Source organism: Gobius niger (assembly GCF_951799975.1).
Source record: "Gobius niger genome assembly, chromosome: 2".
NCBI classification, from domain to species: Eukaryota; Metazoa; Chordata; class Actinopteri; order Gobiiformes; family Gobiidae; genus Gobius; species Gobius niger.
In genome coordinates, this window is record NC_136853.1 from 37,800,678 (window position 1) to 37,815,951 (window position 15,274).

The window sequence follows — 15,274 nt, forward strand, 5'->3', positions numbered from 1 at the left end:
GCTTTCTAGCCTCCAGCCCTCGGCGCTGAGAGAGAAATGGGAGAAATTACCGGCATAATGTGGACGCTTAGAGCAATTAACAGCAGTTGTTTAAAATGCCGGCCGCTCTGGCACTATATTTCTTTTTTTTTTTTCCCTCCTGACATCTCTCTCACTCCCACTGTCTCTTGACACCATTGTTTAGTGTTTACGCTCATCGCCTCAGAGCTCACGTAACTGGCACTAATGAAGAATCTCAATTTTTTTTTTTAGCCCCACGTGTTGGTGACTTAGTAATGCTATCATACAGCTGAAATATGCTGCTGTGAAGCAAGGGGGAGATAATGCGCTATTCTGTGGGTGTTAAATCACGCCAGCGAAAAAAAACGCTCGAGACGCAAGTTCAAGTGGTCTTTACCCTCGTGTTAGGGGCTACGTCTTTTCCTTCTAAATAAATCTATCGCAGTTGAACCGAGTGGCCTCTTTTGAAATAGAAAAGTTCCTCTAATCCCTACACGAGCAACCCGTGGCGTTGAAGTGGAGTCGCGTGTGTGGCGATAATTTTCTTTTTTTTTTTTTTTTTTTTTTAGCACATTTAGCATTTCGTGCAGTATTTATGTTGTGTCAACGTTTGTAAGCAGATGCGAAGGAAAAAAGTGTCCCCCTCTTATAGGCCCATGTGGCACGGTGAGCTGTTGGCAGATGGACCGGCTCTTTGCATCTGCTGCGAGCAGACTAGGGGCTTTGTACTCCTCTCTCCTGGGGAAGACCGAGGCTTTCTTCTCGCCAGTAGATTCCTGTCTGTTGGAGCGACTAAGAAAAACATCTGTGGCATGCGAGGGGAGAGAGGAGAGGAAAAAGAAAAGAGAGAGTGAGTGAAAAAAAAAAAACAACGACTATAGAATTTTCATTAGCTCATTTCTATTTTGGTTCACTCCCCCCCCCCCAAAAAAAAAATACACATTATTTGTTTATATGTTAGCCCGTCAATGCTGTTCTATAAAAGCTATTGGAAGTTGTTTGTATTCAAAGTCAAGTGAAAAGCTCTTAGACTTGCCCAAAACACACCTGACAGCCAAATATTTATCTTTTATCAAGTTTTTATTTACCTTTTATCAGTTTTTAAACCTCTTTTTTTTTTACACGTAGCCATCCCTAAACAACAGTAATACACAGTCAAGTGTTGCATAGACCACTTGAAGATTAGTCGATAAAATACATTCCTTTTCGGAGGTCTCCCCAGTTTTTGAACCTTTGTGGACTCCCCTCTGCCCTTTTGGATTCCTCCACAAGAACCCCCCCCCACACACACACACACACACACACACACACACACCTCCCGTCGTACCCCCACCCCACACACACACACACACACACACAGACGCACGCACACATACATACATACCACATGCAGCACTATTCTTTTTTGCCAACTCTCGCCACCCTCCGCCCCCTCCTCCTCTCCCCGCGACCAGCCCCCCTGCCCGTCCCGATCAAGCCACTGTTTTTTTTGTGTACTATTGGTCCTCGGGCGTCAAAACAATCCGGCGGGGCTGCCTGACTTGTTTTAATTAGGCGGCGGCGCTGAAACGGCAACTGTCTCTCAGACGTGACCGGGCAGGAGGTTCGCTTTTCTCCCGCACTTTACCCGCACTACTGTAAATACTGCTCTAAATACTTCCTCTCCCCGCGATGTATTTGACAGTAAGAGACAGCTAGCGCGTCTTTTTTTTTTTTTTTTTTTTTTTAACTTTTTTGTCTTCTTCACAACCCTATTCGCATTTTTTTTTTTTCCACGAGTGGCATTTCCTCCTTTTTTTTTTTCTTTTTTTTTGTGGTTTCTGAACTTGCCTCCCGGCTTTTGAGAATACTTCTACAAATGCGTCTTACTCGAGAGAGTGGACGTCTCTCTCATTGTTTTGAAGGTAGGTTTTTTTTTTTTCCTCTCCAAAACTTTCCTTGTTGTCGTTAACTGAGCTAATGCCTTTTTATTTATTTATTTATTTATTTATTTTTTAAGATCGCTTCTCCGCTTATCCGTAATCCCATCCACTTTACCGCGACTTTTTTTTTTTTTTTTTTTTGCGCACGCTTACGCACTACACGTAAATCAATGCGAGTCAGACGCTCCGCAGCAGCACGCGCGCACTTACCTTCTGTGGAGCGATTGTTTTCCGCCACTCTCAAGCGGCATCCTTCGCTCTTTCCCCCACTTCGCAGTGCCGCTGATACAAAAAAAGAAGGGATCCGGTCCGGCTGGCTTGAATGCGGATGTGCGCTGCTGTCGTATTGTGTGCGTGAAAGAGAGACGTATGGGGGTGTAGGGGTGGGTGGGTGGTGGGAGTATAGACCGGGCGGGTGCATCGCCGAGCGGGGCTGGCTGCTCGGCGCGAGGGGTGCGAGGGGGAGAGCCAGCGAGCGTCCTGCGAGGAGCCTGCGCGCGCCCCGTGTGAACGTCCCTCTCATAGACACACACTTCACTGACACGCTAGACCCACCCACACATCGGCAGGGACATGCTCACCAGCGCTTGCTTTTATTAAAAGCTTTTCAAAAACTAAAGATATTTCGCAAGTTAATTCTTCTGCCGTGTAAATCAAAGCAAAAAACACAAAGCATGAACGATTTTTTTGTTCTTGGTCAAACACAGAGAGAAGTGATGAGTTTCTCCCATTAATTGCGCAGTGTTTCATTAGCGCAAAGCTGCTGGAATGACGGTGTAATTATTACCAGGGTAAAGACTGAGAAGCTGCCCACCTTGTCCGTCATAAATTTCCATTTTGTTACCCGACCCCTTCTCCATTCACACACTCCGGGCACACACTCGCTCAAAAACTCTTCTCCCGCTTCCTCTTTTTTTTTTTTTTTTTCTTGCCCCTGAACTCGATGCTGCTCCAGCCGGGGCCCCAGCGTGTCCGACCCGCAGTGCACAGGGGGCCCTGGTTGGTAATTGCCCCGGTGACAACTGGAAGTGATAGAATAATTGTCAGGAGAGGCGTCGAGGCTTTTTTTTTTTTTTTTTTTTTTAATGGGACGACGGTGATTTAAGTATGCATGAATGGCACAGTGGTGGCGGCGGCGGTGAGAGAGAGAGGGGAGAAAAGGGGGAGAGGAGAGAGGTGGGGCGGGGGGCTGGCTGGGTGGTGGTGGTGTTGGTGGTGGTGGAGGAGGAGGTGGTGGTGGTGGTGGTGGTGGGGGACGCGGGCCGGGACAGAGCATGCGGAGGGGGTGGGTGGGTGGGGGGGGTGTTAGGGGGGGTTTGGCTTGTTTATGATGCCATCCCCCATAAACATAGGCTGGAGTGATGACACAGATAGTGTTGCCTTCTCCACGCGGCACCGCTGACACCAGTCGACTTTGGGGCCGCCGCTGCTTAGATCCCCCCCCCCCCAACGGAGGCGGAGGTGACACCACGGGCACGCACTCTATAGCTCTGTCTGCTCCTCATGGTCCCCCGGTGTTCCTAACTTTCAGGTAAAAAAAAAAAAAAGAAAGAAAGAAAAAGTCCACCATCAACTTGTGAGTCCACGCGTCCATCCCGTCTTCTCCATCATCCTCTGTGCTGTCAAAATTGTGGATTTTTTTGAAATTGTCTTTGCTGCTTTTTTCGCTTTTGCTGGGTTGTCTTGCTGGTGTTGCCGTCGCTTTGCCCAGGTCTGCGGGCTCTGTTAATCTGTTGCTTAATTAGCGCTGATGAATGGCTCGCTTATGTGTGTGCACGTGTGTGTGTAGGTGTGTAGTTGTGTGTGTGTGTGTGTGTGTGTGCACGTGGGCTCTCCCGTGCTCATCTGTGTCACCCCACGAGTGTTTTACGTCACTTTATCCCCCCTCGCGCTATAGTTATAGTCGGTCGCTGCGCTCTGGAGGGTATTGCGATTGATTATTTAAAATCAGGCGATCGGATTTTTTTTTTTTTTTTTTTGACACTACGCAGGCACGGCGAGCGAGCGTGTGGAAATGACACTCAAATGTTTTCTAAAAAAGAAAAAAAAAAAAGCTGCCGCACATGTGTTTTAACTCGAGCACTTGGAAGTTGGCTCACTTTGCGTTGTGTGTGTGTGTGCGTGTGTGTGTGTGTGTGTGTGTGTGTGTCTGGGGGGGGGGGGGGGGTACAGTCCCCAACTCTCGTGAGCAGATGTGGAGTTTGATGAGGGAAAGGGGTCACCAGACTGATAATCGGTGACGCACTAATTATCTTTATCAAAGGCGAGTGGGATCATTTGTTTACTTAAATATTGATGAGGGAGAGCAAGGTTTGGCATTGGGCTATTGTGAGCATATTATTAACATTTCATAGGGCTTTGTGCAGGAATGCGAAAGGGACTCCTCTTCATAATTTAATACCCTAATGCATAATGAGCTATGTGATTAGTTCACTGGGAGAATTGGCCAAACTCCATTTTGAAGGCAGATAATTTACATTGTTCTCCAGAGTCTGCCGTATAATAGGTTCTTTAGCGCAATAAAATTAAATGCTACACATTTTGTATTTCAGCTTACAAATCCCCCTGGCAGTATTTCCGTTTTTCCCTGCGTTTTTTCTCCCTTTCGATCTGAACGCCGAGGAAAAAGAAGAAACATATTTGAAATGGTTGGAACTAAAACACATGTTTACCTCCATGTTTTATTTAGAATGCACACTGGCCAATTAACACCGTTCATTAGCCCGAGCCGCGGTTATTTGTTTTGAAAGTTTAACCAATCACTTTGTTATGCTAATTATGATGTAATTTAATTTGAGTTGCCGTAATGATGATGCCGCTATTATCCACATAAATGATGCAGTTAAGCAGCACGGCCTCATTTGCATGTGCTTGAAGGGAGAGGCGCTGAAAGGAGGCGGCTCTGCGTATCACTCCGCTTTAATTTTCCACCTCTGTTCACTGCTGCCCTATGGGTCCTCCTGGCCTGTCGCCGGCAACCGATGATCAGCACTTTTTATCTGAATATTTAAAACAACACCCGCACATGCACGCGGCACCCCCCCCCCCCCCCCCCCCCTTTTATTTGTCCACTTTTGGATCTGTGGATGAACGTGGCGAAGGGTGATTAAATTGCAGAATCGGGGGGTAGGCTTTTTAAAAATGCAAATGAGTGTGTCTTGCTCAGTGTGGTAGACATTATGAGAACAATTGATTTTATGTGGCCCTTTGCACACACACACACACACACACACACACACACATACACCTACACGCCGGTGCTCTCCTCTCATTTATAGACGCTGTGTCTGGAAAGCCTTTTTTTTTTTGGATGGGGCAGAGTGGCTTCTTGAATTTAGCATTTCCATATCAAAGTGGTGCTTTGTTGGCGAGGGCTTAATTTTTAATCTGTTGATTCCATCACGTCGAGTTTGGGACATCATTTTTCCCCCCGATGTGGCGCGAAATGCGGAATGCGTTTTATTTTAATTTTAATTTAGAAGTTTTAATTCACGAATCATACATTTTTCATATTTTTTTCCCCCCCTGTAACTCTTTCTCAATTTCCCCCCAAAGCGTGACAATGCCCGTATTAAAACCTCCTCTCGTCGTGGCTTTGACTTTCGTAATTTTCTGGTTGGAGATTATTTTATTCCCCCTGACCAGTCCCCCCTGTTATGCACCTAATTGGTTACATAAATCTTGCCCCGGTATGAATGAGAAATGTTGCGGCGTTGTCAACTGTAATCTTCACCCTTATTTACCAATTCATTAAGATCTATCGATGCAGGACTGCTGAGGGCCAATGACAACATAAATCAGAGCTGGAGACATAATGGCCCTAATCAACTAGAAATAACTAGAAACGTCACAATGAGCTATGTCTCTCTCTCTCTCTCTCACTCTCTTCCTCGGCCGTCCCGCCGCTTGTCCTGTCGGCTGGATTGACCGCCCACACCGCACCGCACCACGCACTGGACATCCCGCGCTTCATCTCCTTTTTTTTTTTTTTTTTTTTTTTTCATTTTTTATTCCGTGTTTGCTCCTCATGCATATATCTCCTTTCTGTTACGGACACGGGGAAAAAAAGAAAAGAAAGAAAAGTCGTGCGTTCTTCCAGCTCAAACCATGTGTCAAAGCGCGATCGCATAAAAAAAAAATGTAAAAAAAGGAAAGAAAGAAATGTCCTCACTTCCATAACTATAAATACAGTAAGGTCGGAAATACCCCGCGCCGGTGCACCTCCTCGACTCGCGGTGTGAAGATGATTGGGTGAGACAATGAGGCCTCCCCTCTTTATAGGTCAATTAGCCCTGATTAGGTGGGCCGACTTAATTAATGGAATTGGCAAATATGCAAATGAGAGCAGACTGATCGGCTTTCGTCACTGTCTCGCTCACCCACGGCACAGGCAGAGGCAGCAGAGGCAGAGGCAGCAGAGGCGACGCTGCTGCAGCTGAATCAAGTGCCTCGTGGGTATGTAAATGATACGGGACGAGCCCAAATGTGATACTTCCTCTCCTCATTTTGACAATTTTCGCGTGCGGGTTCAGCGCCGGCGTGTATGTTTAAAAACCATCATTCACAGAAGACTTATCCTCACGTGTGTCGCCTTTATAACAATTTGACCCTTTTTTTTTTCAAAATGTGCATTCTTTTTCTCATGGTATCTCAGATGATCGTCCTTTTTTACAGAACAAATAATCACATTCAATACAAAATCACTATCTGAATGGGCTCAATCGTGAGTGGCAACGCAATGTTTTTGTGCAGCCCTATCATATGATATCATGTATGGTCTGATGCATTTGAATCTAAGATATTGCACTGTCAAATGCAAGCAAAGCTAAATTATACTAAAGGTAACTTCTACATTTACTTACAATTACATCTCGCATTGTCACACTTTTCCAAGCCTTTTTATAACTCGGTATTTTGCATCGCAGCCCCTTCACAAATTGAAATAAGTCCAAATGATTATGTATATGAGCTAAACAAGAAGGACTGTTTATTCTAACTTGATCTCGTCCATTGATTCGCCGGCTCCCGTTTTAACCATTGTGCCGTTTGTTCCTATAAATTGTATTAGGGCTGTATCATGCACACTGCTCACAAGTGCTTCATGCATTAGATTCTAAGGAGACATTGTGCAGACCGTACAATTGAACATGCACTTTCCGCTCGTTCCTCTGCGTTTCTTTGTCGTCTCTCTTTTTTTTTTTGCTCTTTTCTTCATAAACACAGACACCGACGCACACTTTTGCTGCATTCGGGGTGGGGGGGGGGGGGGACACTCGCACAGTGGTGAAGGCAAGATAGTCTGTCTTTTATCTTATTCCGTCTCATCTCCTTATTGTAAATAGAAGAGAATTAAGTTCTGAACACTCTCGACTTGAATGTGCCCTATCATAGAACGACATTTTATTGTCGTCGGAAATGGAGGATTGAAATATGACGGGGGGCTTTGTCAATGTAGGGCTCATTGGACAGGAGATAACCGAGTTTGATTCTGTTTCTTTGAATAATGTTAATCCTCCAAAAAGCAAAAGTCCATTATTCATATTCATCTTGTTTCATTTGGCTCTCTCCTGATTTTGTAAATATGATTTCTTCAGACTCTTTCTTTTTTTTTTCCCAAAGCAATCTTCATTCACCGAAAAGCACTTTTGAAATTCCTCTATCGCTGAGCAGAAACCATTACCATACACAGGTTTAGGAGAAGTAGTTATTAATGCTCTTTTATGGTGGCCCTTTAGTGCCAAAAAGGAAGCTTTTAATTCTCAGGCACGGCAGCTGTGGCTTATTTAATCCGAGAGAATGGGCCTTGTCAAATGTGGCTTTCCATAAGGTCTCTTTATACAGTATCTTCACCAGGGCCACCACTGCAGCCAAAAAAACAATTCAACGCACAGCTTTACACGCGCATAGAATTTTGACATGTGTGATAAAAGCACCTTTAGAAAATCGCATGCATTATTTAAGAAGTTATTTAAACTTTTACCCTCTATTTGGTTCGAGATGAGATTTTTAATTTTAAATGCTGTGGTTTTTAAGCACCATTTTTAAGTCAGCGCCTTTGTGGCATTTTGATTTATTAAGCAATCTGAAGTATGGAAAATGTGCCCATGCCCTTCTCTGGTTACTTCTTTATTCCACGTGCAGAGTAACTTATGGCAATGATGAATTAATTTCACTCAAGCACAGAATGTGTGATTATTTAAAAAAGTAACCATATCATGACTTGATCAGGGAGCTGTGAGGAGGCAGCAGACTGTGAAATGTAATTTCTATTATTATTTCTTCTATTATTTAGATCTCGCAAACCAGGAGAAATTCAAGCCAGCCACCTGAAATGCAAAGTGATAATGAATGGATGTGAAGGATCAGAGCATTTCAGATATTTCTTCTTTTTTTTTTTTTGCTTTATTGTTGTCCTAATGAGAATTTTTTTAACAACTCATGCATATAATTACACTGACTGTCCTTGTGTTGTTGATAGATTCGCACATGTGAGAATGGATAGCCCCAGTCTCGCCCTGTGTCAGAGTGGTTGTATGATAACGCTGTGCTCAGACCGCAGCGGCAGACAGCTGTTTGTTCCCTCCAGATGGATGGGCCGTGTCATAGAGTGTGTTTACCGCACATGATCGAATGGGAGACAGGTCTGGTAATGAGGCTACATTAGGGGCTTTTAGAGCTCGCAAACAAAGATGGAGGGCTGCTCCTTCTCCCTTTAATGACAGGTGTGCGAGCGCGGGTGTGTGGCTCAGTCGTCCCTCCTTACACCTTTGTTTTGTCACTTCAATGCAAAAAATAAAAATGGGGGGAAAGATATTCTCTCAATCTCTCCACCAAATGCGTCGTCAGGACTCCTTCTCTGATTCTGAACCTGATGGCACAGGCAGATTTGCGAAAGCGCAGGATTCAAGAGTAAATATTTGCTCACGCAGAAGAGGATAGCAAGCAACGGTATGGTTGCACAAGGAATGAGACAAAAGCTGGAGTTGGTTTTAAGCTTTGCAAATACTACGTCTGTCTATCTCTTCTTTATCAAGAAGAAAAGGAAAAGAAAAAACTTCATTTCGTTTGAGCTCCACCTAAAAAGAACCATGGAACTATCAGCCTATTGTAAATTTATCTCGTCTCTCACGATCGCTCTACCTCCTAAACACTTAGTATCACTATCATCAGCCTTTCCCACAGCTATACATCTGCAGATTTACCAGCGTATTACCCGGGAACACCAGCCTTTTCCCTCCTGCGTTTCCGATCGCGATAATAAAGTGGTCTAAGTTCTCTCTTTCATTGAAGATTACGGCTTTGGGGAAATAGCATCAAATGGCGGGTGTTGCCGAGACGCAGGACACCGGCAATTTATGGGATGTCACAAAGCCACACGTGCGGGTTAGACTGGCAGCCGCGCTCACGCTGCATTAAAGCTCCTGCAGCCGCGGCCAGAGAGTGTAGCTGCGGGGTGTCGCCGCTCCTTCCGACCCAGTTGATTTCAGGACAGGCCCGTTTCGGGGTCAGGACCGGGTGACCCCTGCGGTGGTAGCTGTGAACATACAGTAGAAACATGAACACCCCTTCCTCTTCCTCTCCCCCCCCCCCAGGTGCTAAGCCTGTGTCACTGTGGTATTGTGCGGCGTGACAGTCCCATCACCCACAGCCGGAGCAGCTCAGGAGGCCTCGGTCTCCGCAGCCTGGCTGTGTTTCTAATTGACATTCTAATTGGCAGTTTTGAATGCTGCCTTTAGATGGCTAATTAATTTATCTCACCGCTGTCATTAAGGTTAAGACACCATCTGATCTCTGCGAATACACTTTGCATATATCTGCATTGCTATTGCGTCGCGGTTAGACTCATCGCGTGGTGTTTATCGTGTATTGATATAATATGGATTTTTTATTGTCATTTCCTAAAGTCCTTGTGCAGACTCACGCTTGTGTAACTACATTTAGCTGTTGTTCATGTTAAAGCAGTCGTTTTCTCCTCATTGTTTTTCAAGAAATGATACACAAATCGTATTTCCTTGTCTGATAAACCTTCAAGTTTCCCTAAGTTTACTACATCCACCAACCGGTCCGAATGAAGAAAAAATCCGGGCTCCATTTGAATGTTCATAAAATGGCAGTAAAGGCAATCAGACAGTCTTTCTCTGAATATTTTAAACATCGAGCATGTAAAATTTATGCCTAATTTGAATACTTATTAGCCGGCTGATCTCGGGCCGCAGCCTTGAGTTTCTTATGCTGAGATTCATCATCGGATTGGATGTCACAATGTGCCAGTCCTCCCCACACCCGAAACCACCTCCCCTCCCTCCCTCCTCCCCTCCCCTCCTTCCACTTTTCTATCATATTCCCCCTCTTCTCCGTGTCACACCCTTCCTCCCCCCCCCCCCCCCCCCCCCATCAGCGCCGCGGTGTTAAACATTGGCGGGTCTGTTCATAAGCAAGCGCCTCGTCTTGGCCTGTTTTAAGCGGTGTGCGTCCGGGGCAGCTGTCGCCCTGCTCTGTGTAACAGCCCGGGCCCTGTTTGCTCTGGCTGCCGGGACGCTGTTTATTCGGGGGCTGTGGACATCCTTTAAGGCTTGTCCCGTGCCTGGCCCTTGTCAAACACACATCTTCGCGCACACAAACACACTCCTCTATTAAAGCGCTGTTTACCGAGGACACATGCGCTTCCTCTGTTTGGCCCGGCCATGTAAACACATTCATTCATTTCTCTTTAAGTAGAACGGACATATATGTGATCGCGCCTTAAAGGAAAAGACAAGGAAAATAAAATAGTTGAGGCTACTTTAGGTGCTTGGTTAATATTCAGATGATTTCAAAATGAGCCCTTTTTTATTGTACTCAGATCGCGAGCGTTTTTTTTTTGTGTGTTGATGGAGTGTAGGTAAATGCAGGAGAAAATTATAAAACATTTATTACTGGAGAGAGAGGCGGCGATATGCATAATTTATGCAGTTTTAACACAATCGTTAGTGATATTAGGATTTGCTTCAGACTTTTTTCCCCCCTCGTCTTTTCATATCTTTGCGCGTTAATGCATTCATCGGGAATGTGCATGATGGACCGCATTTATTTACATTATTGCGGTTTTGTATCAATTCCTCAAGTTTTTCTTCCCGGCGCCGCGTCAGGATCTCCCGATTAAACACTGTAATTATTAATTTCTTTTTTTTTTTTTTGCGCGGCTCACAAAATAAATGGATCTGTGTGGGTTGATTAAGGCAGAAAAGGATCAAGGTAATAATTTGACAGATGAGCGTCCGTCCTCTATGGAAGCCTGGGAGGCACATTTTATTTCACTGGAGCAAAGATGACAAACCCATTATAGTCTTCATCAGCGCCGCCTGCCCTGTACCATGTGATCCTCTGTCTCCCCCTACCCCCTTCTTCTTCCAAATTCTTTTTTTTTTTAAATTTTGTATGATTAGCTTTGCATCATTAAGCAACTTCAGTCGCGCCAAATCTGTGACACACTTGTACCGGCTGTTATTTCACAAGAGCTCTCGTGCCATTGTCTTTTGAATGTAAAGAGATGGGAAATCTTTTTATTTGTTCTATTTTGTGTGAAATATATATGTTTGTTCTCTATCCTTCGCCACTTTTGCCATTTTCCATCTAACTTTTCACAGAATCTTCATTACGTCGCCGCTTACGACTTAGCATTTACAGCAACCTAAGGTTTCAGCGGCGCCCCCCCCCCCCCTTTTTTTTTTCAAACAGCAGCCGGACGTGCATCTCTTTGTATTGCTTCATTTACACAATGAACGCATAATTACTCCTCCAGATCCCCCCCCACCCACCTCCTCCTCCTTTCTCTCTCTGCCCCCTCCCTCTTCTTTAAATGCTTTAATTTGCAGGAGGGGGGTGGGAATGGGGGGGCACACACGGAGGGGTTGATAATAGAAGCAGCACACAAAAACAGGATTTAAAAAAAAAAAAAGAAAGAAAGAAAGAAAAAAAAAGCGGATGGAAATTGTAACAAGAAAAGAGCCCTAACCGGTGCCTCTTAATCACTTCTAGGTTTTAAATCATGATGATGCAGGAGTCGGCCACAGAGACAATAAGCAACAGTTCAATGAGTCAAAATGGATTGAGCACCCTATGCAGCAGCCAATTAGAGGCTGGCAGTAGAGACGGCAGATCAAGCGCTGGTGACACGAGCAGCGAAGTAAGCACAGTCGAGCTGCTGCATCTGCAACAACAGCAGGTAAGTTGTGCCTCTCCCGTCCTCCGTCTCACCCGCTCTCTCTCTCTCTCTCTCCCTCACTCTCTCTCTCTCTCTGCCTCTCGCTTTCTGCCTCTCTCTCTCGCTCTCTCTCTCACCCGCTGTGCTGCTCCGGCTCTGCTCCCCTCACACTCAGCGCTCGGGATGCTTTTGCACAGGCACACTAGGCACGAGGCAGGCAAAGGGAGGAAAAAGAAAAAAACACAGGCTGTGAAAAGGGATTGAGTGTTTTGGTTGCCGTTGTGTTGAGCGCGAAGAATTGTTTACATAACCGTCGTGTTTGTTGTGCTGTCACTGTGTTTTGGCTCGAAACTGCTGACTGACTTGCGGTGTTGTTGTATTTTTTTTGTTGTTGTTGGGTTTTTTTTTAGTTGGCTTATTTGTACCACTTGAGGCGGTTTATGCCTATAGAGAGAACTTGTTTGGCGGGCCACGTGATAGTTTCTTTTTTTTGGTGCTCGGGGAGAGAAGACGGAGAAAGTGGGGGAAAGGAAAAGTCAGCGTTCTGAAGGAAGGATGTGTGTGTTGTAGCAGCGCTGTAACCAGCAGAGGGCCTTCTAACTCGACGGTGTAGCAGCTCTAATGCAAACTACACAAAACATTTGACCAGGGCACTTTACAGAAACACATTTTAATTTTGATTGCATGCACTTACATTCAATTAAAGGGCATTTAAATTGTCAATATCATTGCTATTTTTACCTAAAGCTAGTATTATATGGTTGATTTTTGTCCATATAATATTTGCGATATTACTCTTGGAGAGGGGGTCATCTAACATCTAACTGAATGTGTAGTCATCCCCTAAAAATGAAAATCAATGATAGATGAATCATAAATTCCTAAAGTTATTTTTACTTAAATTCTTAAAGTTTGTAAGAATCACTTTCTAAAATGATTCCACCCATAAGAAGTCATTTCAACATCGATTTATTTTGAAATTCTGCCGTATTCATTTATGTGTCCCGCATCAGTGTAATGATATTCCAGTGCTGTTCCTCTCAGCAGGAGTTGTCTTGGGGGGGGTGCGTGAACTGGAGGGAGGGGTGCATTGTTCGAGCGGGTCTGGGGGGCAGGAGTTGTGAAAGTCAGGCGCCGCTGGACCAGAGAAGTCAAGTGTCTCTCGTGTCTTTTCACGGTGAATGATGGTTTTGACAGTTTGCCAAAAGAGCAGTGGGATACAGGGTTAGAGGGCTTCGCTTTGGGCTCAATGGGGGGACAGCAGCGCCTTAGCTCTGTCAGGATGCGCCGCTATCCTCTTTTTTTTTTTTTGCTTTTGATGGGGATTTTTATGCTTTAGTGCAGGGTGGCAGCTGAAACCCCGTGGACACTACAAGCCGGGGGACTGGTTGTTGCTTCTCGCTGCATCTGATCAGGGAGACGCAGGGGGCAAGGGGGCATTCTGGTTTTAAGCAGTGCAAAACTGAAGTTAATACATGGAAAGTTATTTTGCTAAAACGCTGAAATAAAACTGCGGCATGATTCAACAACCCGTGATTAGAAATTATAGTTGCAGTAAGTAAATCAAGTTCAGTGACCTAATAGAATAGAGCAACAACTACTGTTTGTCCAACTGTGAGTTCCTTTAATACAGGTGTCACTGAACAGAATGAATCAGCCAATGTGAGAAAAACCTATTCATTATCTCACTGCTCAACTGCTCATTTTGCGATATTGTCATATTAGTGCTTCTCTGTTTACTCCCCCATTGGTCAGTTTCATCATTGTTGTGATTGACAGACAGGCCTAACAAACCACAGCTCTATAGTTTCCTCTCACAGTCAGTATTAAGATGCTAACGGCCACAGCGCCTGATAAAAGTAAAATCTATGCTCTTGATATCATTTGGTGTGACACCCACGTCTAGATCGAGTTGCTGTTAAAGTTAAATGACAAAATAAATTGATATTTGTTACTTAAAGCCACACTCTAGCCCTGATCACTTCTTCTTCTCCCCCATAGCCCGTATCTTAACACTCATCCGCCATGCCCTGCCCCTGCCCAGTCAGCGATCCTATTGGTTACTGCATTGAACTGCTCTGGTCTTCTCCCATTTATCACCTTTCCACCATTCTTTTGCACGCAGAAACACCTGATTGGGGTCAATTCTCAGGTTCTCAGGTGTGGGATGGTGGACTGGCTTCCATCTGTAAAGTATGGATAGGAACTTGGCAAAGATGTTTGCGAAAAGCACTGTTTTTAACACAGAAACTTTTAAAGTTCAGCTCGTGTGTGTTTTCTTGCCTTTTTGATGCTTGAAATACTGTAGAATAGAGTCGCAAAACTTTATAGTACTGAGCATTTACAGTGTCTAATGTGTAAATACAATAGGCGTTCTCATATGTACATATTCTGTGAATTTGGGAAGTTAAGGGGACAAAGAGTCTATTGTCATTACATTACTTAACAACTGTTCTACACGTGTTCCGACATTGTGGAGTTCCTAATGGATTTGAATGTCTACGTACACTTAAAAAGGCCAGTACCTATGGCAGGAGAAGAGCATTGTCAGCACAAGTGTCTAGTTAAGTCTGCGAGATAGACATGATACTATGAGCCCATATGAGGTGGGTGAACGGCGGCGGTGCGGCTGATGGGGTGGGGGCGTTTTGACTATGACAGTGTGTCTTGTAAAGAGGCCAGCCTGAGCCTTCTGCACCGGCCCCACAGACAGACACATTGAAATAAGCAGTCCAGTTAACAGGTCTCAGGAGGCTTTTTAAAACAGGGGCCCAGCGCTGTTAACTTCACACACACTTCCTGGAGAGCGTTCACGCTGAATCTCTGCATACAAAGAAATGCGTAAGAAAGACCCAAATGGTGTTTTAATTAGGCTTCGGCAACAACAAATGTGTTTTTAAGAAAAGCTATATCGACTTATCGTTCAGTAAATAACAGATAAACGATGCATTGTTTGGCTTGATTTATCGTCTGTGCATTTATTAGCATTCCCCCCTTAACTTTGATTCCCAACTGAAGCAAACTGAGTTACATTATATTTCATGTTTATTGTAGCTCGTGTGGTATTTTAGGATGTGATTATGCACTTTTAGAACAAAGGTTTACTGTCATTTTTATGCCTGAGAGTTAACAGTATCGAGTATCGTTAGAGTCAATAATATCGTTTATC

The 15,274-nt window shown here is 44.6% G+C and overlaps 1 protein-coding gene across 10 annotated transcripts in view; it reads left to right on the plus strand.

The window, feature by feature from the left end:
• The window catches only part of foxp2 (forkhead box P2), a gene marked incomplete at its 3' end in the record, with an annotated part of 93,362 nt that overhangs the window by 21,338 nt on the left and 56,750 nt on the right, over positions 1-15,274 (plus strand). For 6 of the 10 annotated variants that reach the window (XM_079552415.1, XM_079552420.1, XM_079552421.1 and 3 more), the window contains exon 2: positions 11,940-12,126. The exons of 1 other annotated variant lie outside the window; for it this stretch is intronic. In XM_079552415.1, the coding sequence (XP_079408541.1) occupies positions 11,950-12,126 (177 nt within the window). In that variant the 5' untranslated portion in view covers positions 11,940-11,949. Of the gene's footprint in view, positions 1-1,816; positions 1,905-3,279; positions 3,454-11,939; positions 12,127-15,274 lie in introns of those variants that run through there. 3 more of the 10 variants (XM_079552418.1, XM_079552417.1, XM_079552416.1) reach the window with 3 other exon arrangements.